The 21,861-nt window shown below is 49.9% G+C and overlaps 1 protein-coding gene across 1 annotated transcript in view; it reads right to left on the bottom strand.

Annotated features, from left to right (window-relative positions):
* ROCK1 (Rho associated coiled-coil containing protein kinase 1) overlaps positions 1–21,861 on the bottom strand; it is a 2,099,493-nt gene that overhangs the window by 1,492,582 nt on the left and 585,050 nt on the right. The window contains exon 10 of the mRNA XM_078687444.1: positions 10,249–10,408. Coding sequence (XP_078543570.1) covers positions 10,249–10,408 — 160 coding nt within the window. The remainder of the gene's footprint in view (positions 1–10,248; positions 10,409–21,861) is intronic.

The raw sequence follows: 21,861 nt of genomic DNA, 5'->3' as shown, positions 1-21,861 counted from the left end.
TGGTTGTGAGTGAATCACCCATTTATAAGTGTAAGGGTCCTGGATAAGTCACTTATGGGTTGCCTGTGTTTGAATTAGTGATGTTTTAGTGTGGTATGATTGTGAGGGTGTAACCCACATGAAATGTTTTTCTTTTGCTTTAGGGTGGTCTCTACTGCACCTTCAGAGTTTTTCCCTGGGTTCTGTCCTCCATTCCAGTCTGGCCAACTGCTATGTTTGTGGCATGTAGGGTTTGGTATGTGAGGTGGGGTGGGGTGGATTGTCAGAGCGTGTGTGTTCCATCCTGTTTGTTGGAAAGGGAGAAGATGTGGGTTAAGTGGAGTTTTTATGCATTTATAAGGGACGTAGTTACATTGATTTATTTGTTGCTTTATTTATTAATGTGAGTACATTTGCGTGCATTGTCATTTACCATCATTACATATTAAATGTTGACATGAATGTCAATTATTACATTTTACTTTATTATCATTACATTTGAGGGGGGCGTGGCTACGGGTCCGATGAGGACAAACGCGTGAGCCAGGAGCTCCGAGCCGACCCCAGTATTTATCCTGTGCTGAGAGCTGCAGAAATCCACCTGAGGACCAGGGACTGTGCTGACTGGCCTTGGGAGTTGCGGGAGGCGGTACTGGCAGAGATCGAACCTTCGCCGCCAGCTGGAGGCTGAGTTACACGGAGAGCCCGGCTCGGGTGCCTCCAAGATGGCGCCGGCAATGGCAGCTCGGAGCCTGTAGAGCTCCCGGAGGACGGAACAGAGCAGAGCACCGGAGGTCGAGGGGGCACTGTGGAGCGTGAATGGCTGCACCCGTTCCTCTTCAATAGCAACTCTCGAAGAATTCGCCGAGCGGGGACCAGAGGACAGTCGAGACCGCGAGGGCCCACCTTACTGCGGAGGAGCTCGATTGTGCGGCAGATGGCGGCGAGGTGCAGAGGAGACGGAAGAGCGGCCCAGGATAGCCCCTGATGAGTGGAGTCCCATGGCGGAACTGGAGAGAGCCTCTTCTCTTGGAGATCCGGGGTGATGTCCCGGCCGGAGTGCCGAGAACAGAAAGGACCACCATTTTGGAGAATCCGGCGGGAAGCGTGACTGGGGACTGGCGGGGTGTGCCCCCCAATGCTGACTGGGGAGGTGGAGCCCTGTTGACTGTGCCTGTTCCGGACGCCAGTGGAACCCCCGAAGGGCAAGCTGAGTAGGGGCCGCTTCAGCACGACTACAGTGAGTGCTGGCTTGGCAGCGGGGGAGCCCGAGAGAGCAGCAGATTGAGGTGGTGAGTGGAGCGGACGGAAGAGCGACCGGAGACTGCCCTGGGGAGCAGGGACAGGCGGGGGGCTTGGCAATGCCGCCTTTTATTAAGCCCCGGAATGCTGTACTAATCTGAGGACTTGAGAGAGGGCCTGGCCACCATCTTGGATGTGTAAATGGTCGGAGGGCATACCGCTGGGGGACAAGTGAAAGTGTGCCCCCAGAAGTAGTTGTGGTGGCCCCCCCAGGGCTGGCACATAATGGGGGCACATTGTTGGCCCGCTCAGGCTGGACGGAGAGCCGCAAACCCTCTGTCATAGCTGGACTTATACGGCTGGGTCAGGGCCACGAGGGGAGTAATACAGTCGGACGGGACTCTGGCTGAGAAGAGCTGCGCCCAGACTTAGGTTTTAATAGCTCTGCCTAGCTGGTGAGGAGAGTGGGCCGCCAGAGAGGGAGCAATTGTCTGGGGGTGCCCTGTGGACTGTCCATGCGCAAGAGATTCTACTGATCAGTCAGGATTGGTGTGAACACAAGGGGCCGGGAGCCACCTGGAAGGGGCATATCTATCTATTTACTATTATAAGCTCGAAGCGGGACCCGCCAGGAGAGCTATTTGGGACAGGCTTTGCACATCGCAGGGTCTCTCTGAGGCTCGGGACTAACTGGGACATGGTGTAGACCCACCTGGGAAGTCGAACTGGTGGCCGGGAGCACAGCAGGGCACCACGGGGGAAACAAGGGGGTGCATCCCAGGACCCTGAAGACTCTGCAACGGAACACGGAAAGCAGGATGCTGCGGAATCGCAGCCTGAGACCCTGATGCAGCAGCAAGTGGACCAAATACTGAAAGCCATCACTGACACAAGGGATGCCCTACAACAGGACAGTGCGCATGTGGGATTAGGCCTGGGTCTCCTCCGCACAGAACATGCTAAACTGACTGATCGGGTGAAGCAGACAAACGACGTTGGAGGTCATAGAGCCGGCTCAAAAGAAGCCACAGACCCGTATGGGGGATGTCACGAATCGATTGCAGGCCCTGGAACGGAGGGCCGAGGACGATGAAGGCCAAAACCGTAGGAACAACATAAGGGTAGTGGGGTTGCCAGAGGGAGTGGAAGGGGCCAATATGGTGGACTATTTGGAAAACTGTCTGAGAACGGAGGTGGCACTGGAGGGCCTGTCTCCATTCTGCACCTTGAAGGGAGCACATAGGGTACAGGCACGCCCGCTGGCGCCCGGAAGGCCTCCTAGGCCGGTGTTGGTGTGACTACTTTATTAAAAAGACAGGGACCTGCTGCTGCACAAAGCCCGATCATCAGGCCCCTTCAAGGTGGAAAATGGCATTGTGACACTGTTCCCGGATTACACCTTCGAAGTACAACGACGTCTCGCTTTATTCTTGGCAGTCAAGAAGGCACTGCGAGATGAGGGACTGCAGTATTCATTGATGTTCCCGCGCGCCTGAGAATAATTTTGGATGGTAAAACACACTTTAGTGATAGTCCAGAGGAGGCGTGTGCTTGGCTGGAGTCATATCGAGCGGGTATGGGAGAAGCAGGCGCAACATGAGGCCACCTGCTGAGGGACCGCAAACTGGAGCAAGAGGACCCAGGGTGACCCAAACGGAGACGTAGTGATCAACGGCGCTGAAGGCCATGTCCGAAATTTCCCAAGAAAGGCTTTATCAATCGGTGATGGTCACGGAATCAGAGAAGGGCTCAGAAGGGTCTGACCCTGATGGGACTAAGACGGGAAGTGTTACTTTGCCGCATGTTACTCCTGGGACAGCAGATGAGCTTGCTGCTGCTTAATGTTGCAAGAGAGTGCTTAGATATTTTATGTGCGTGCTACGCTCTGTTTGTGTCTTTCTTCACACTGGAATGTTTTTGCAATTATCTTGCAGGGATAATAGCGTGGTGGTAGGCCCAGGGGATATTAGCCTTTTGTAATGTGACGGCTCTCACAGAGATGCGGGCCACCTGAGAATTCAGGTCTTTGCAAATAATGGGGGTATGACGCCGGACAGTGGCAACACAGTAGGCTGGGTCTCCTTGGCTCTTGGCCGCCTCCCCTGCTTTTTGGGTGTGTGGGTCCTCAGTAGCTACTGGAGGAAATCATTTGTTTTATTTAGTTTGGATGGGAACTAGAGTTTTAGCGCGTGTTCGGGGGTGGGGGAATCAGGGGGTTTTGGGTTGGGGATTTTGGGGGGGTCTGGGGGTTCCTGTTGGGGAAATTGGGGCCACCGGTGTGTCCAAAGGGAGCGAGCAGACATGTATGAGACCTCAAATGCAATATGGGGGCATTACCTGAATTAAAATGCATTACATGGAATGTAAGGGGGTTACATACTATGCTGAGGCGCCATAGGGTGTACGCTTATTTGATGCACAGGGGGGCCCAAATTGCGTTCCTCCAGGAAACACACATTAATCGCGCTGAAGGTTTGGCGTTGCAGCGTAGATGGAGAGGGCAACTTATTTACACAACATTCTCCGCTTTTGCCAGGGAAGCACCGATATTGGTTAGAGCAGGCATTCCCTTTCAGCCGACGCGTCAATTAGTGGACCCAGAAGGGAGATTTGTGCTGGGGGCGGGGAGCCTTCATAGTAAAGATGTGACGCTACGTAGTGTATATGCCCCCAACGTGTACCAGGCGGACTATTTTACCCATCTTGGTGGGAATTCCTTTGTATGCAAAACCAGTCTGGCTTTGAACACGCTGCCTTTGGCTCTTCGGGGCACCCAGGACCCACTGTTATTTAAGAAAAAACTGAAAACGTTGCTCTTTTAGTCTCTGATCTGTGTGCATTGGTTCTTTCACGAAGCTAGCGCCGGGACACTCAAGTAGCTGTGCACTGTATAAATTAAATATAACATAACATCTGTCAGGGAGGCTGTGCCATATTTGACTGGCCCAGTAATTATGGGAGGCTATTTCAATTCTGTAACGAACATTGACATGGATAGATCTCATCCCCATTGCCTGAAGCGCCCATACATAGAATTTCCAAAGTCAGACGAGACTGGCAGGACAGGTGGGGGCTAATTTCACGTGGCATGCGCAGCACCCGGGGGAGAGAGATTATTCCTTCTTTTTTGCGCTGCATCAGTTGCATGTGCGGCTGGATGCGATACGCGCTCCGGATATACAAACTAAGGTGGGTCACTGTGAATATTTTGCAAGAACACTCTCGGATCATAAGCCGTTATTGTTGAAGATTCATTGGGCTCAAGAAAGACCTGCGATTCTGGCTTGGAGGTTGCGACCAGAGGCACTGGAAGACCTGGTCTTCTGCGAGGAGGTCAGGACCGGAATCACGCAATATTTTCTTGAAAATAAAGGTACGGAGCCGATGACGGGAATGGGATGCTTTTAAAGTGGTGGTAAGGGGATTGTGTATCACTAAAATGGTGGGAGTGCGGAAGACACTATTGCGTGATATAGATGTGGCAGAGCAATGCTTGTTAACAGCTGAGAGGGCCCGCCCTGAGAACCCAGATGAACAGGGGGAAGTCTCGGATGCTAGAGAGGCAGTGGCAGTACAAATCGAGAGGTTGCGTTGTTTTGACCACAAGAAATATTTGGCGCGCGCACATGCAGAGCGAGACAAAGCAAACACGCTGCTTGCCTTGTTGGCTAACCCGACCCCTGAGGCACACCCATACTAAACTTGACCTCTCCGACGGGGACCCCGGTGTATACGCAACAGGGGATAAAAGGGCTGTTCTTAGACTAATATAGTGAGTTGTAACGGAGCAAATTACAGGTTACTGGGGATGCCGTAGGGGAGTTCTTGGCTGACATCGCGCTACCACAACTAGAAAAGACGCAGGCAGACCTGCTTGGACAGGAGATTACACTGGGGGAAATTAGGAGCGTGGTTAAACATATGGCAAGCAATAAAACATCGAGTACGGACGGGCTGCCCGTAGAGTTTTATTCGGCTTACATTGATATCTTGGCCCCCAAGTTGTTGGCTGTTTTTAAGGAGGCAAGGGAGATTGGAGTATTATCGGCCTCTGTTCGAGAGGCGGTCATTCCATTGCTGAAGCCTGGGAAGGACCCCTCTGATAAAACCGCTTATCGCCCCTTATCCATGCTTACATCCGATTATAAAATTCTGAGTAGGATCCTCGCAACTCGGCTCCTCCCATATATGGTGCAAATGGTCCATCGAGATCAAGCAGGATTTATACCAACCCGGAATACAGCCACCAATGTGCGATGTTTACTTTGCATATTAGGACTACTGTCTGGCTACCTCTGCGGCCGTCCTATTTGTGGATATTGAAACGGCTAAATACAATTTTATGGCAGTAGGGAACGCTGCGCAAAAATAGTGTACATCAAAATTTAAATTCTTATAAGTCAATCTAGCCTATGCTCTAAGGTGGAGATACAACTCCTGCCATTGGTTGTAACAATAGGTATACAAAGTATGCCAACAAGTTTTTCACAACAACTCTCAACCTGAGCAACGCTAGAGAATATAAAAAGTCCAATCAATAATAGCTTTCCAAAGTTATGTTGTTTTCTGTCTCTTCTTTATTTTTTCAAGATAAATCCAGTCACTGGGTACAAATCATCCAATTGTCTTCATATACAAATAGCCAACTGATCCTTGCCTATGTAATCATCTCATCCCTGGTTTCTATAGACTTACCCGCTATAGTAATAGCAGTTTGGGGAATAATAGTACCCGATTTACCGATCTACGCGGGCCGTGCAGTATATTTCACTCTATGCCGACGATTTACTTATGTTTCTGGTTAATACAGAGGAGGCTCTGGATGGTGCGACGAAGCGGCTTCGCGAATTTGGCAGGGTTTCAGGGCTTGGGATGAATTGGGTAAAGACTTGCCTGTTTCCAGTGACCCCATCGGGTGCTGGCCCCACCCATGTCAAAGGTATTCGGTGGGAGTCCCGCTGCTTGCACTATCTCGGAACCAACATCTATCATGCACCTGATGACCTGTTTGAAGGGAATATAGGCAGAGCTGTGCGAGGGCTTAGGAGTAGCTTAAAATTTTGGAGTACTTTGCCTCTTTCGGTGGCCGGCTGGGTGGCCTTATTAAAGATGGTAGCGCTCCCCCTGTTGTATTATTTTAGGACACTGCTGATTTGGATCCCAGGACCCATTTTTAGACAGCTCCGCTCAATGGTCGGGAGGTTTGTGTAGGGGAACAGAAGACGGCAGGTGGCACTGGATACGATGATGCGCCCGAGGGCAGATGGAGGAATGGCGGTGCCGGACTTCGAGCTCTATTACTTGGCAGTTAAATTGCAGTGGCTTACGTAAGCGGTGGCGTTGGAGTTTTGGGGCCCTGATGGTCCTGAGCGATGATGGATACCGCGCCATGTATTGTCCTTTATAATACTGCAGCAGTGGTTGTGCCTTGGGATGCTTTCTAACAAGGAGCGGACGCTGAGGCTATGTTGGAAATGGAATCAACGCAGGGCTGGAATTGCCTGTCTTTAAGCCCTGGAGATACCTCTAGGCATGTGTACAGCCCTCCCGCATGGGGGGGGGTTGGACTTTGTTGGCCAAGTGGGAGGCATTGGGAGTACAAGTATTGGGGGATTTGTATGAAGACGGTGCCCCTTTGCCCTATTAGGCCTTACAAATAGATATGGCCTCCCTCGTGGGAATTACTTATTACATTCTGCCCTGGTTTCCTCAGTGCAGCGACATAGGGGGGAGGGACTCCTGGAACCACGGACGGCCATGGCGTGCCAGAATGTAGTGATGGCAGTGGGGACCTTCAAAGCAGTTACGTGTTTATACAGGCGCATGGTGGGAGAGGGAATGGAGCCACTGAGGGAATTGCAACAGAAATGGGAGGTGGATCTAGGTAAGGAGATCCCCGTGAAAACATGGGCTCAAATAGTCAGGAGAGCGTGGAAAAGCACCAGGAACGCCAGATTCCAGCTTGTTAACTTCTTTAGATTATACAGGGCATATCTTGCTCCTGCTAAGATCAATAAGTATTTTAAAATAGACACTGCCCAGTGCCCACGCTGTATTTTAGAGGGGGTGGAGTTTCATCACATGATGTGGGGCTGTCCACAACTGGGTACATATTGGGAGGAGGTAGTGGACCTGCTCTGCGAAGTTACGGAACGACGAATTGAACCGGACATGGGTACCGGTTTACTGCACTGGTTTCCGCACCCCCCCAAAACAAAGGTAACAAGTAAGTGTTTGGACCTGGGTTTGCTGTTGGCTAAAAGAGATATCACAAATAGCACTGGAAGTCAAGGGGAGGGCCCAGCTTCGAGAGGTGGAAAACCTAACTAGTTAAATGGGCGACAAGTGAAAGTACAGTTCGGCTTCAGCATGCAACGCGGACGAATAATGATAAGGGGCTAGAGTCCGCAAGGCGTGGAAGGCCATAGTTATGTCACTGCAAGCACCAGAGGCAGATTCAGATGCAAACTCGGACCTGAATGCACAGACGGGACCGCCTGAACATAAGGGCAGTAATGAATACCCTCGTACAACCGTAATGTGCAATCACTGCAACGGAGCGGTTAGAGGTTAAGAAGTACTGTATTACTGTTACTACGATAAGTACGGCTGAGGGAACGGTTGCTTTAGACTGTATAGACAATTAGTAGTTGGGACACAACGGTGGAAGAGGGCGGGAAGAGAGATGGCTCAGTTTAATTTTTTCTTTTGTTATATTACTCCATTACCTTGAAATGGGCACACCTTGATTGCTAGCAAGGGATGGGCCTCTGTCAGACTGTTGTACGTTATAATGGTATGGGGCTAGCGATAGATAGCCTAAAGATTGTATGTATATAATCCACGTGATCATGCCGATAGTGTGCACAGAGACTCCTGACTAAAGGGCCTGTGGCTATGAAGAGTACTAAGTATTAGTAATGCTGTACTAATTGTTTGTTGCTGTGTGAAAAAAACAAAAACATTTTTTTAATCATTACATTTGATGTTGACATGCGTGTCATCTGGTCATCATCAGATGTTTGCGATTGGTCCACCTGTTATTTCCATGCTTTTATCTTTCAGTAAATTATTTACTGGACAATTACATTGTGTTCTTGTTCCCTGCAAAGGAGGGAGATGTGTTATACTTGCGGCTCAGCAAATGCGAGTGTGGAGTGTTGTTGCAAGGTGATGCATGGAATGTTGGATGTCTGAGAGAGTCAGTTGGAGTATGGGCTGAGCAGCAGGAAGGCTGCTCTTGGTGGGGCTCTTGATCTTAACTACTTAATAAACCATCTTACTTAATATACACCTGGACTATTACTGGACATGATTTATATTACAACAGCTCCCAGTGTTGACCCCACTAGAACTAGAGACACCACTGAAGCGCTTGATTGTACCACCACGCCTGCAGAACAAGCCGATTGCAGGTCCAGCAGTCGTAAATCCATTCCAAAATATATGCTTCATAATCTGAATGTTAAAAAACTTTGCCCTAAAGAAATGGAATCCATAACAAACACCATCATCCTGAGGTGGTCTGACACCTGTCATGGCAGGTCCACCTTCAAAAGATAATAGTAGAGGAATACAAATACACATTCCCCATCAGCAGAGATTAGCCATAATCACTGGCATGACATTCACTAAGAAGTCAGGCCTAAAGGAAACACCACAAATTGGTAATGAGTGGAGACAACACAAAATTCAGAATCTTCCTTTGGGACTTCAGCCTCATGAACATGAAAAGCCCTGAAACACCAGCTTGTCTCGGACTCTGGCCAGCAAAAGGAAGGAAATTCAGCACTGGAAAATGCAGAATAGGCTAGAGGCACCAGTTCTACAAGGGGGAAAAAAAGTAGTAGAAATAACACCGCTGACTCTTCTTCGTCTTGGAAAACAGCTTTTTTCTCAGCAGGACGAACAAATCTTGACATAGTTGGCTGATGATAGAGAAAATGGTGAAAACGTGAACAGTGATTTCCTGAACCAGGAAGGCATTTTCATACCCCGGTCTGGAGGACTCAATTATACGTAATGGCACAGTAGCTAGCTGCAAAATGCAAGGCTCCCACGGGACACCTGTGGTGTCACAAGCAAACTAAGGTCCCAAGATTACGGCCAGCAACCCTAAGCGTGGTGGTGCAAAGAATCCAGAGGCCTTCTCCAAAGCAATCAAGGTCACCCACTGCGCTTAAGCGGCCTTAAGGCGGCTTAGAACAGGGTAGACAGACTCTGAAGCGAGAGCTGCTTATAGAGAAAATAACTAAGTTCCTGAAGGTCCTTTGGGGCAGTAGGTAAACAAGGTGAAGGCAGGGCGGACTTAAGTTCTGATGTACGGTTTACGTAATGGCAGCCACTGTTGTGGGTCAGCCGAATGCACTAGAATGTGCAGTTTGTCAAGTACAGGCATCAACTCAAAGAAAAACATTGAAATTAGAGACAGAGAATAACGTTCAGACCAGTTGCTGGAATTACAACAATGCTAGGGATAAGAAGGCACCCATAGTGTTGCTTTTATGTTTACACTGGTGAAATTTTTCCTTATGAACCATCCTCTTAAATGACTCACCAGATGGAGAGCTGAAGTGGGAACAATCCTGCACATTCAAAGTGTGAGATATGAAGTGCCTGGTTTTCCTCACTGTCATCACACTGGATTGCAAGAGGCCAGAATTCTTACAGGAACCAGTGTTGTACCTGAGGCCTTGCCCCCAAAGGCAAACATTGTGAAAATCCAAGATGGATGACTGATTAAAGCAACTACAACTAGCATAAACCCAGACACTTTGCAGGATCCACTTCATAGAGTGGAAATAAGGAGCAGACATCCATACACCAGGTGGTGCCTAACATCATGCTACATCCAGAGGAGGGACATGAATCTGATCCAAAGTCATGTGACACCACTTGGTGGCACTTGAATCTACTGAAAAAGATTCCAGATCCAATCTGTGCCTGGAAGAGTTTTAAAAGTAAGGAATCTCCAGATAGACGTGTCCAGCAGAAAAATGAATTAAGAGTCTACTTCTGCATACTTACTGGCGATTGCTATAGTACGTGAATCCTACAAAAGGTAGCTGGTTGCCAACAAAAGCTTTCGGGATAGGAAATGTTTCTTCTTCTCCTTTGTCCTCCTCCAAGTCATCAAAGTTACTGGTGTCAACATCGCTGCTTAAATCAGGCACAACCGGCGCTACAGCTAGAAACAAAAAAAAATGTATTAACAATCTGCTTTTTCACCCACAGTATCTTTCTCTCTCTAAAATTGCTTGTCTTAGAATTACATTCTATTAATAAAATAGCTAAATGGCGATACAAGTATCTATAGATATGCCAAACAAAACACCTATGATTGTCCCGGCATCAAATATTTAAGTTTTATTTGATAACATGCATTGGCAAAGAAAGTTGGGTTGGCTTTAATGCTCTTTGGATTTCAAAACCAGGGCACAGATCTAAGAGGGAGAAGCAGAAGGCATGCAAAAAGGCAAGACAAACAATATGCATTTGTGTTTACTTGGTTTAACATACTATACAGTTTTGAATCCAGGTCAAATGGCTATTCTAATTCTGGTATGAGAGGTTGATCAGGCTTAGAAAGAATATTCAGTCCCACTGCTTTCAGATGTGGCCAGACAGGGCTCCCCAAAAAGATAAATAATTCACTGTCTGCTTATTCGCATACCATTTCGTTAGCCAAGGCAGCAGAAACATGTACTTGCAGTGGCAACATAAAAAAACAAAAATACTTGAATACCTACTCCACACAGAAATTTTATCTAAACTAACATTTAAATCAGAATAGCAAGCGGAAAAAAACTTAAATATAGCAGTAAGCACGCCTACGTTATTGAAACGAATTGTGTAGGACTGCTTCTCCCATTGCAGAGCTGTCGCATCCAAATCCAGGTACTAGTGCTTGGTGACCGTGTGCTTCGTTTTCCCTGTGGCAGCATGGCATATGCTTTCTTAAGGCACTCCAGTATAAAGTGCAGCTGCTATCGCCATGCTTCTGGTGTAGTGCATGTTTATTATGAGCTGGAGCTGAGGGTTTGCTTCCATGTGACAAAATGTGATGCAGACAGCCAATGGGCAATCCCTTGTTTCAATAACAGGTGGCTCTTCCTGGATGTCCTAAGGATTTAAATAGCTTCCATGTCCTTAGTTTTATCTATGTAGAACAAGTTGCCTACCTTCAGAAACGCTCTTTTAGATGGCTACTCTAATCGCAGATTCCTCACCTTTTGATTTTTCCGACGTGTCATACTGGACCCGGAAATTTTCTAGCAGTGGTACTTTTAGCCGATAAGTGGCATTCTGTGGGACTGTGCCAATGTCGTTCCACTCTAAGTGACAAGTAAAGCAGCATATAAGTGCCACCCAAGCACACTAACACCAGTTAATTTCTAGGCTGTCTGTGCCCGCAAACGCAGAGCACAACGGAGATTGGTCCTGACCAGTGTGCAGTTCCCTAGACTGCAGACCTTTTTAGATGGTAAAGAGACCAGTACACAGAACAGGGAGATGGGAGTTGAGGGAGGAGGAGTTTGAGAATCTTTGGTTAGATGGAGTAACTACCAGAAAGAGTGTTACAAAATGCAAATAATGTGTGCTTCTGATGGATATTTATAACTGCAGATTTCTCACTGTGTGAATAAATACCAAAGCAGTTTCTAACAGGAGGTAGGTCTGTGAACTGGCTCAAATCAAAAAGTTCTATAGAACCAAGAGGTCAAAGTGCCTTTTTTTGTCGGATCTGGCTGTCCAGACAGTGCTTTGTGAATGTGTGGGGCGAGCATTCGTAGCAAGTTGGCAAATCAGAACAAAAACACTATGTGTCAATGCAGTGTTAGTACCTTGAGCTCTGGTGGAATTAACCAGCAAGCTATCCAGGAGCAACTTCTTAGTCAATGCTTAGCAGATTTTGACGCAGAGAATGATCCAGCGAGAAATTGTACTTTTCTGCACTGGTTTGCCCTCTTAACTCCAGTGAATCCAACAAAGAGGTTATCATGCACACAACATTCCTTGGTACGATCAATGTAGAAGCGGAGAGATCTTTTGGGATCCAGCCAAAGTAATCTCTCCTCCTCCTTAAAGGGGTGAGGTGGAGCAAAGAATGCTGGGAGGGTGATGTTTTGCCCGACATGAAAAGAAGTCAAGTTCGGTAGATAAGAGGCTCGGGTCCTCAACACCATCTCATCTGAAAATAATGTTGTGCATGAAGGGCTGACAGAGAAGGCCTGTAGTTCGCAGACACGCCTCACCAAAGTTATGGTGGTGAAGAAAACAGTCTTTTGATTAAGAAGTAGTAATGAACAGCCATGCAGTGGTTCAAAGGGAGTGCACATTAGGAATGTGAGGACTAGATTCATGTCCCGCTTGGGCATGATGAAGGATGTAGCCAGAAACAAATGTGCAGGCATTAAAAAATACAGTAACTACAAAAAAGTCGAAAGAGCTCACGAATAATCTTTAACAGTGTCCATAGTAAGTCCATGCTAAGCTTGAGACAACTCAAAGAGCAACACTTCAGATAGTTTGGGTGAAGTGGTCGTTCTGCCAAGTACCACAACAAACCTGGGAGGCGTGGCTTAGCCGGTTGCAAGATGGCCGCACTTTAAGTGGGCTCTGCAGGCCAAGCAGAATATCCTTAAGAATCCTGCAGACAACTACCCCTAATCGGCCCAATACCCTGCTATCCTTTCCTACCTCATCCAAGGGCGTCCTCATTTGTGCCTGCTGGCCCCTGGCCCGCGAGTTGGGGCTGAGATCAGCCGCCCGATCAACGCGCAGAGTCTGGGCCCTGCTGACCGCGAGGCCTGGCCCTTCCTGCCGTTGCGACCTCCTGTGCCTGCGGATCGATTGGAGGACTGCAGGGGACTCCCGATTGCTGGATCTGGTGAGTGCCGCTGCCGCTGTGTTTGGTGTGGCGGGATTAGGGTCGTGTGTGCTGCACCACCTGGCCCTACCCGCTGCGCGGGCGCCTTTTCCACCAACCGCTGGTGCCCGCTGCGGCGGCTCTCTGTGCGGCGACGTGGGTGGCGCGCCCCTGCGACTCCCCGCCACTCTTGACCCCAGTCTTGCGCGTCCTCCCGGTTTCACCTCACGGGGCTTGTCTGAGCACTTGGTGCTCTTGATCCTCACTGCGGCCTCAACCTGCCTGATCTCCGCCACAACATCTTGGCCCCCGCGCGGTCACATTAGCTCCTGCATCTCTGGGCTGCCTGGGTCTGGGCCCAATCTTGTCGCAACCGCTGGCTGGAGCTTATTCCTGTACTGGACCCTGCAGCCAACTTTGCTCCTGGTGTCTCCGGATATCTGGCCTTGTTCCTCCACGGCGTTGGCCATCTCCTCCGGGGCTCCTACGAGGGCGCGGAGGGTGTGCTTGCCGCCCTGCGGGCTTCCCTGTTTCTTTTGGCACCGGCTGGCCCCCTGCAGGCCCTGCGTTGACATCGCGCCTCCTCTCCTGCTGCCCCTAATTGTGGCCTCCGGCCCCCCTGGTCGGAGTGGCACGCCCTCGTTGGGACCCCACCACCGACTGCCTTTGCCATTCTACCATTCTGCCAGTTTAGTGCACACACCCTTCGTCAAGTCTTACCACTTCTCTGCGGACCTTAGTGACTACCCGCACCTGCCCGCTTACATTGGTGGTGCTTCTTGAGACTCCTGCATTACCATTGCAGTCAGCCCTGCTGCTGTTCATAGCTTACTCGCCTGTAGCAGCGACTGTCTCCCGCTTCCTTGGCTGTTGCCTCCCCCACGTGCTCTGGCCGTGTCTCCCACCTGCATCTGCCGGCCATGGGGAGGACTGATCCTAGGCAGCCCAAGATCGCCTTCGACCAGCGTCGCCCAACAAGCCAGGATGGTGCCAGCTCTGATGGTAGTGACCCTGCTACCATCACGGAGAAGGTCCACGCACGTGAAGATGATCTAAAGGCAATTATGCTCGATGTCAAGTCCACTGTCACTGGTATTGCGGCCCAACTTGATCAGCTTTGGGCCCGTATGGACTCAGTCAAGTCCCGAGTCGACTCCCATGATGCTCATCTTCTACATGTCGAAACTAGGGTCTCTGATGCCGAGGATGCCGCCACTCAGGATCTCCAAAAACTGTTATAGCTGGATAAAGTACTTGACCTCATTCGGAATAAAAATGTAGACTTGGAAGCGCGCTCCAGCAGTAGCAACCTATGCATCACGGGAGTGCTCGAATCCGCCAATATCTCCCATATAGAAGACTTTGTGGAACAGCTCACCAGAGAACTCTTTGGCGACTTCCTCTCCTGCGCCTTCATTGTCGAGCGGTAGCATCATTCCCTCGCCCTCGCACCGGCCTGCCAGCCCGTCCCATCATCGCCAAAATCCTGAACTTCCGAGACCGCTATGCCATTCTCCGGGTGGCCAGAGAGAAAGGCGAGATCCGCCACCAAGGTAACTCTCGTTTTATCCTGACTACACCATCGCTGTCCAGGTGGCCCGCCGCGAATTCCTTCCGGCGAAGCGGATCCTCCAAAAGCACGAAGTCCCCTATTCACTGGCTTATCCTGCGAAACTGCGAGTCCGGCAGGGTTCTAAAACACTTGTCTGCCCGGATCCTAAAGAGGCCCTTGCCTTTGCAAAGAAACTTGACAGGTCGCATCGCTCTTCACCGGCAAACTCTCAGACCACTGCAGCTGACCACCTCAGTGACAATCATTGAATGGTTATGCATTAATACTTGACGACTGATTGTAATTTCTATGGTTTCGGCACCTGCTCGACTCCGGCTATCTCTGTTGTTTTGGTCCCCCTGGTGATGCCGTTCTAGGCCCAAGATTTGGGGCTTTTGTTCATTTGCCATTTGGTATCTCCTGATTGTTGTCTGTTATGCTTCAGCGTATGGCCACCCTGCCTTCACGGCAGGTGTGTATGCTGAGCACTGCCATGCCTCCACGGGATCATTCCCTTGCTTGACTACGGGCCTAATTGTGACAACCTTGATTTCTTTGCACAAGTTTGGCACCACATCTCAGCTCTTGGCCCTGCGGCACTCCTCTGGGGGGGTGGGGGCGGATTTTAATAGAACACTGTCTTCTTTCCTTGATCGATCCGGTCCCCGCACCCTTCACCCGTGCCCCACTGATCTCCTTAGCTCCACTATTGCCGATAACTCCCTGTACGACACATGGCGTCACACTCGCCCCGACACGAATGAGGGTACCCGTGTCACTGTCTCCCGCGGCTGCTGGTCACGCTTGGACATCTGGATTACTACCTCAGACGCTCTTGCCTGGCTCACCTTCGTTGACCACATGGCGAGCACCCTTTCAGACCATGCTCCTGTTCGCTTAAGCCTGCACCTTCCTCACTCCCCCTGCCGTGCTTTCTCTTGGCGGCTCCCCTCTAACACTCTTCGGGACTTGGTATTCTATGATGAAATACAGACCGCATTCACACATTTCTTCGAGCTAAACGTGGGTTCTGTAGATTCCCAGTCTATGCTTTTGGAGAGTTTTAAAGTCGTTATTCGTGGTGAGTGCATTTCTAAACAGTCCAGCATACTCCGTTCCATCCGCGGCACTCTTGACAAATTAGAAAGGGAGATCAAAGATCTCGATGCCTCTCATGCTCGGGAATCCGACCCTGCTAAGTTTGCCAGATCCGGGGGAAACTGACTGATTTCGCCGAGGAAGCTAACAGAGAACTTGCTTTTCTCGGCAGAGGCGCTAGGGCGCGCCGTTTTGGAGAGGGTGATCGCCCTGGAAAAACCCTGGCTAACCTTCGCCCGCCTCGGGCTGCGTCCTACATTAATCCCCTCCGTGACAGCGGTCCTGATCGAACAACTTCACCCAAAGACATCAAAGAGCGTTTCATTTTATTCTATACACAACTTTACACGGCTGGTTCAGTGCCTTCGCATGAGGTCCTTGATCAATATTTTGACACCCTCCAAATGTTATGGCTCGGTAATCCCCACAGGGAGTTCCTTGACGAGCCTTTCTCCAAAGAAGAGATACTAGCTGCGATTAATGGTATGCGCGGTGACAAGACTCCTGGCCTGAACGGCCTGCCGGCCTCCTTTTACAAGGCCTTTGCCCCAACATTGGTTCCCCATTTAGCCGCCATGTATAATGAGTTCTTTGAGTCGGGCGAGTTCTCCCCCCCCCCATCGCTTCGCGAGGCCTTACTTACTCTACTCCTTAAGCAGGACAAGTCACCTGAACTGCGGGACCCTTATTGCCCTCTGTCACTTATAAACACTGACAATAACATTTTTGCTAAACTGCTAGCTGCGCGCAGTCTTCCTCATGCCACTCATTGCCCACCCGTATGAGTCCGGCTTTATCCTCGGCAGTGCCACCTCACATAATCTTCAGACCATTTTCTCTGTTCTCCACCAAATTAACCCCATGCTCCCTGCGGTGACGGCCTTGCTAGGCGCTACTAAAGCCTTCGACACTTTAGAGTGGCCTTTCCTGTTCCATCTTCTCCCCCCACTTGGGCTTCAGTCCCATTTTCATACGCAAAGTGTTGTACTTTTATACCCTTCCCACCACCCGTCTTCGGATCAATGGCCAAATCTCTGTTCCCATTTCCATTGAGCGCGACACACGGCAAGGGTGCCCATTGTCACCAATGCTATTCGCCATCACAATGGAGCCTCTGGCGGCCCGACTGCCCCAGCACGACACCCAGAGGGGCATCAGCTTTGTGGCTCGTGCCCCACTTGTTTCTATGTACGTGAACAATGTCACCCTCTACGAACGCAAGCCTCAGGAGAACCTAAACCCTCTGGTTCGCGAAGTGATACGCTTTGGCGGCTACTCCGGCATCCAGGTGAACTGGAACAGGTCTGTACTGTTTCCGCTCACTGATGCCACTGTGCTCTTCGATCCGGATTATACCTTTGTGTGGGCAACTGAGCCCAACAGGTATCTTGGGATATGGCTGAGTAGGGACGTCGATGAACTCTGGAGGGCCAACATTGGCCGTGCGATGGACTGGTTGAAGTCCAAAACTCCTCTCTGGAATCATTTGCCACTCTCTCTGCCCAGTCGCATAGCCGTTGCTAAGATGGTGGTGCTTCCGAAGTTTCTATATTTATTCGTCAATATCCCTGTCCCCATCACCCATCATTTTTTTCATAAACTTCGCTATTTGGTGATCTCTCTGATCTGGGCCGGCCGGCAACCCAGGATTGCTTATAATATCTTGACGCTTCCCATGTCGTGCGGGGGTCTTGGGGCCCCCGATTTCAAACTATATGCCCTCAGTGCCCAGGACAGTTTTCTTCACTTCTGGCTTCATCCCATCCAGTTTCAGCCTCACGTTGCAGTTGAAGCTGACCTCGCCACTCCATGGCCGCTCACTACAGCCTTGTTTGCCCCAGAGAGGACTCCACGTGCTGAGATTGAGACGGTTGAGTGTAGACCCTACGATGGGCTTGGGAGGGGCTCCGGAAATGCTTAGGTCCGGACATGCTTTCTGCGGCTGCGATGCCCATCGCTCATCACCCGGCTTTTCCCCCCTCTCCAATCTTCAGTGATGGTGAAGCACGCCACTCGTCTTGGGCTCTCCATTGTGTCTGATCTCTACCCTTGGAATACAATTTATACACTCGCTGCTGACCCTGGCCCCATGGACACTTTGCTTTATTATCAACTCCGGGTGGTCTGTAAGAAGCTTCACCCCACCTTTCCCCAGCCTCCCCCCTCGATGGTCGCCCTCAATCGCCTCTACACGTCCCCCTCCCCAAAGAAATTGGTCTCTAAAATCTACGCTCTTACACTGGCGGCCTCTTCCATCTACACTGACAGGGCGCACGTGCGTGGGAGGAGCACCTAGTTCCCCAGGCTAATTGGCAGTATTGCTGCGCTCAGATTAAACGCCTCTCCCCTAACTACTGGTTAAGACTTATTCACTTCAAGTACCTACACAGGCTCTATCGGACCCCGGCGTGCCTGCATAAGATGGGACTCATTGCCAATGACAGATGCCTGCGCTGCGCCTGACTTCTCCCACCTCGCCTGGTTGTGCCACAAGGTTTCCACTTACTGGCGTGAGGTCTGTGCTGTAATTTCTGAGATCACATCCTCTCTGGTCTAACCGGATCCTCTCCTTTGCCTTTTAGGCTTCGTCAATCTATGTCCAGACACCTCTCGCAGGCTGACTGGTATGCTACTAGTCCTCGCGCGGCGCAGGGTTTCCATGTGTTGGGGTCGCAGGCCTGCACCGAAGGCGGCCCTTTGGCTGGAGGATGCCTCTCGTTGCCCCACTCTTCTGTCCGAATTCTGGGACCTAGTGCCTGCCAGATCCCGCCCACTTGATATTTGGGGACCGCTTGTTTCCTACCTCCTCAGTCGCCATTCCCAGCAACCGGCGACCTCTCCCGCACTCCCCGCCGGCGCTCCGACTGCAGCGGCCGCCGGTGAAGGTCAATGAGTCTCCTCCACACTGCTCCCCCGTCCCCCCTGATTCTCAGTGTCCACCCCTTTTTTATTTCTCTTATATCGTATTTCTTATGGCGCTCCCTTCTTACTGTTCTGGTGTTTTCCCGAGGCTGTTTATTTATACTGTTTTTTGTGGTAAATGTATGTGATGACCTTCGCCGCTAAGTCATAATGAAGTGCGTATTATTGTGTCATGGTGCATTTTGGTAACATTGCTGTGCTTAATCCTCAAAAGTTTTTTTAAATAAAAAAAAAAAGTACAGAACATGTTTTTGCCCCTATGGCTCACAGGTCTGGTGCTTTTTCAAAGCTGTACAATTTCATTAAGAACAAAAAATTGACTAAGGGAGAAAAACAATATATATAGAGAGCGAAGAGACAAGTGAAAGATAGGAAAAAAACATAATAGGTCGATTATGGTTTAAGGAAGGCCTTGAGCGCCAAATGTATCGCCCGTAACTCCACAAGGTTAATGAGAAGCAACCTTTCCTCTGGAAAATGAAGACTCTTGATCTACAGGTCCCCCAGATGAGCACCCCACCCTAGAGTGGATGCATCCGTTATCACTGTGGCCACCGATGGAGGTAGATGGAAGGGCTTTCCCCGAGACAGATTGCCTTCCACGCTCCACCAAGACAGATCCGCCGCAGCTTCTCTGGAGATCCTCACAGACTCCCTGAGATTTCCGTTGTGCTGATACCACTGCCTGCGGAGGCACCACTGGAGCGCCCTCATGTGCCAGCTTGCATGATTGACCAACAGAATGCAGGAAGCAAACAGACCGAGCAGGCGTAGGACTACTCCATTGTAAAACAAAGGAATCATTTCCTGAATGTTGAGAATCCTTTGAGGAGGAGGGAATGCTCGAGAAACAGTAGTGTCCAGTACCACCCCTAGAAACAGGTTGTGCTGACAGGGCACCAGGTGAGACTTGGGCATGTTTATCGAAAAACCCAATCTGTACATCAGCTGGGTTGTCACTTGCAGATGATTAAGCATCTTCTGTGGCGACTCTGCTTTTATCAGCCAGTTGTCCAGATAGGGGAAAACTGGAACCCCCGATCTTCTGAGATGGGCTGCCACCACTGCCATCACCTTGGTGAAGACTCGAGGTGCAGTAGTAAGTCCAAACGGGAGAACCGCAAACTAAATGTTGCGACCCTACTGTAAAACGGAGATACTTCCTGTGCGACTTCAGGATCGGGATATGAAAATACGCGTCCTGCAAGTCGATTGACACCATCCAATCCTCCTGTTGCAGAGCTTGAAGAACCTGCGCAAGGGTGAGCATCATGAACTTTTCCTGCTTCAGAAAGATTAAAAAAATCGGAAATCCAGGATTGGACGTAACCTGCCGTCCTTCTTGGGTACCAGGAAATACCGGGAGTAGCAACCCTGACCCTTTCCTGCTCCGAAACCACCTCTATCACGCCTTTTTTCAACAAAGTTAGAACTTCCTCCTGCAGGAGAAGAAGGTGGTTCTCTGAGCAAGCCCCTTGCCAAGGAGGGTAATTCGGAGGGAATCCCCGAAAGGGAAGAGCATACCCATTTTCCACAAGATTGAGAACCCAAAGGTCTGTAGTGACCGATTACTAATCTTGCAGAAAATGAGTAAGACGATCCCCTACAGGACCGACATGATCCAGAATGGCGGATCTAGGGCTGCTTGGCTGTGGTAATAGGAGGGGAGGTAGAGGAGGAGGAGGGCTGACAACCTCATGCGCGACCTCTATTCCTGCCCCTGTAGGTTCTATACAAGGTGTTCTGCTGGTGCTGTTGCTGAGGTTGTTTGTAGGAGCGAAAGGACGATCTTCCAAAACCCCTGTACCTCCTAAACGATAAACCCCTAGGCTGAGCCTGAAGACTTAGAGACCTAGATTTACTCCTGAGGCGGAAGCCGGGAGCTGTGTTGTGATTTTATACCTCGTACTTTTACATCTTGAATTATAATTTGGCAATTTGCTCACCTTTTAACCCATCGCCGCAATCACCCCTCTCACTCAGCAGAGTAGGCGCTGATCTGCTACATACCCACGGAGGCTGCCGGCAAAATCGAGCGGCCATCTTGAGGAGGTACGCAGGGTGGCGGGCTAGTCTTTGTGACTCGCTCTGCGCCAGCATAAAAGAAGACGGGCATGCCTCCGCGCAGCGGACGCGAGCAGCGTACGCGCCGACAACACGCCGAAGGAGCGCCAAAGGAAAGCCAGTCTGCGCCCGTCCGAGCCCACACAAGCCCAGAGGCCACGAACTCTGCTCAAAATCTCGTAATACCTACTCTCCCCACTCATTTATCATATTCATCTGACTTCCTACACAACATTAGAGCAGTAGAACTTGCCAATCAACGCTCAACCATTAGCTGTTTAAACACGTTCCCTGACCTACTGGAAGGTCCGGTGGCCTGCAGACACTGCTCTTTTCAGAGCAATCTGCATATATCTCATGTGCTGCCAGCCCAACTTCAAAGATTCTTCTCTTCGGAGGGCACATCTTACATTTTATGCAATGTGCGCTCTCTAGCCAAACATCCCTTTGAAATCTGGGATATGATCACCTCTCACTCTCCAGAGATCTGTTTCCTTACGGAAACATGGCTAAATCCCTTAAACCATCCCATCATAAACATTGCTATTCCAGATAACTACAAATTCATCCATCTCGATCGGGTGGGGAAAACAGGAGGTGGAATAGCCATCATTTTTAAAAACCATCTTAGTGTATCCTGGATATCCACTCTTAATAGACGAGAGCCTAGAAATAGGCATCTTTAAAGTTATTATATCCTCTACGGAAAATTTGCTGGGAGCCTTAGTCTACCGGCCCCCTGGCCCAAGAGCGGATTTCGTGGATACACTAATAGACTACATAGCAATTCATGTCCTTGCATTAAATACATTTCTGATGTTAGGTGATTTTAACCTCCATTGCGAATCACATACAACACAGGAGGTCAATAAACTCCTCGTAGATCTGGAGCAGCTAGGCCTCCCTCAAAGAGTAATTGGTCCAACCCATCAGGCGGGCCACACTCTGGACCTAATCTTTTCCAATACTGACCAGCTTGTATGTGACCCCCGGTGGCCCCTCACCTGGACCGACCATTCCATGATTAAGTTCTCTACCCCCAACTCCGGCCTAAGCTAACCACACAGACAGCGTTCAGGAAACCGTCTTCCCGCAGGCACTAGCATAAGTTAACGCCAGAGGCCTTCAACAAACC

The sequence above is a fragment of the Lissotriton helveticus genome, chromosome 4_1, assembly GCF_964261635.1.
Source record: "Lissotriton helveticus chromosome 4_1, aLisHel1.1, whole genome shotgun sequence".
Classification (NCBI taxonomy): Eukaryota; Metazoa; Chordata; class Amphibia; order Caudata; family Salamandridae; genus Lissotriton; species Lissotriton helveticus.
The sequence above is the reverse complement of the archived record's forward strand: the minus strand, read 5'-3'. Positions and strand labels throughout refer to the sequence as shown.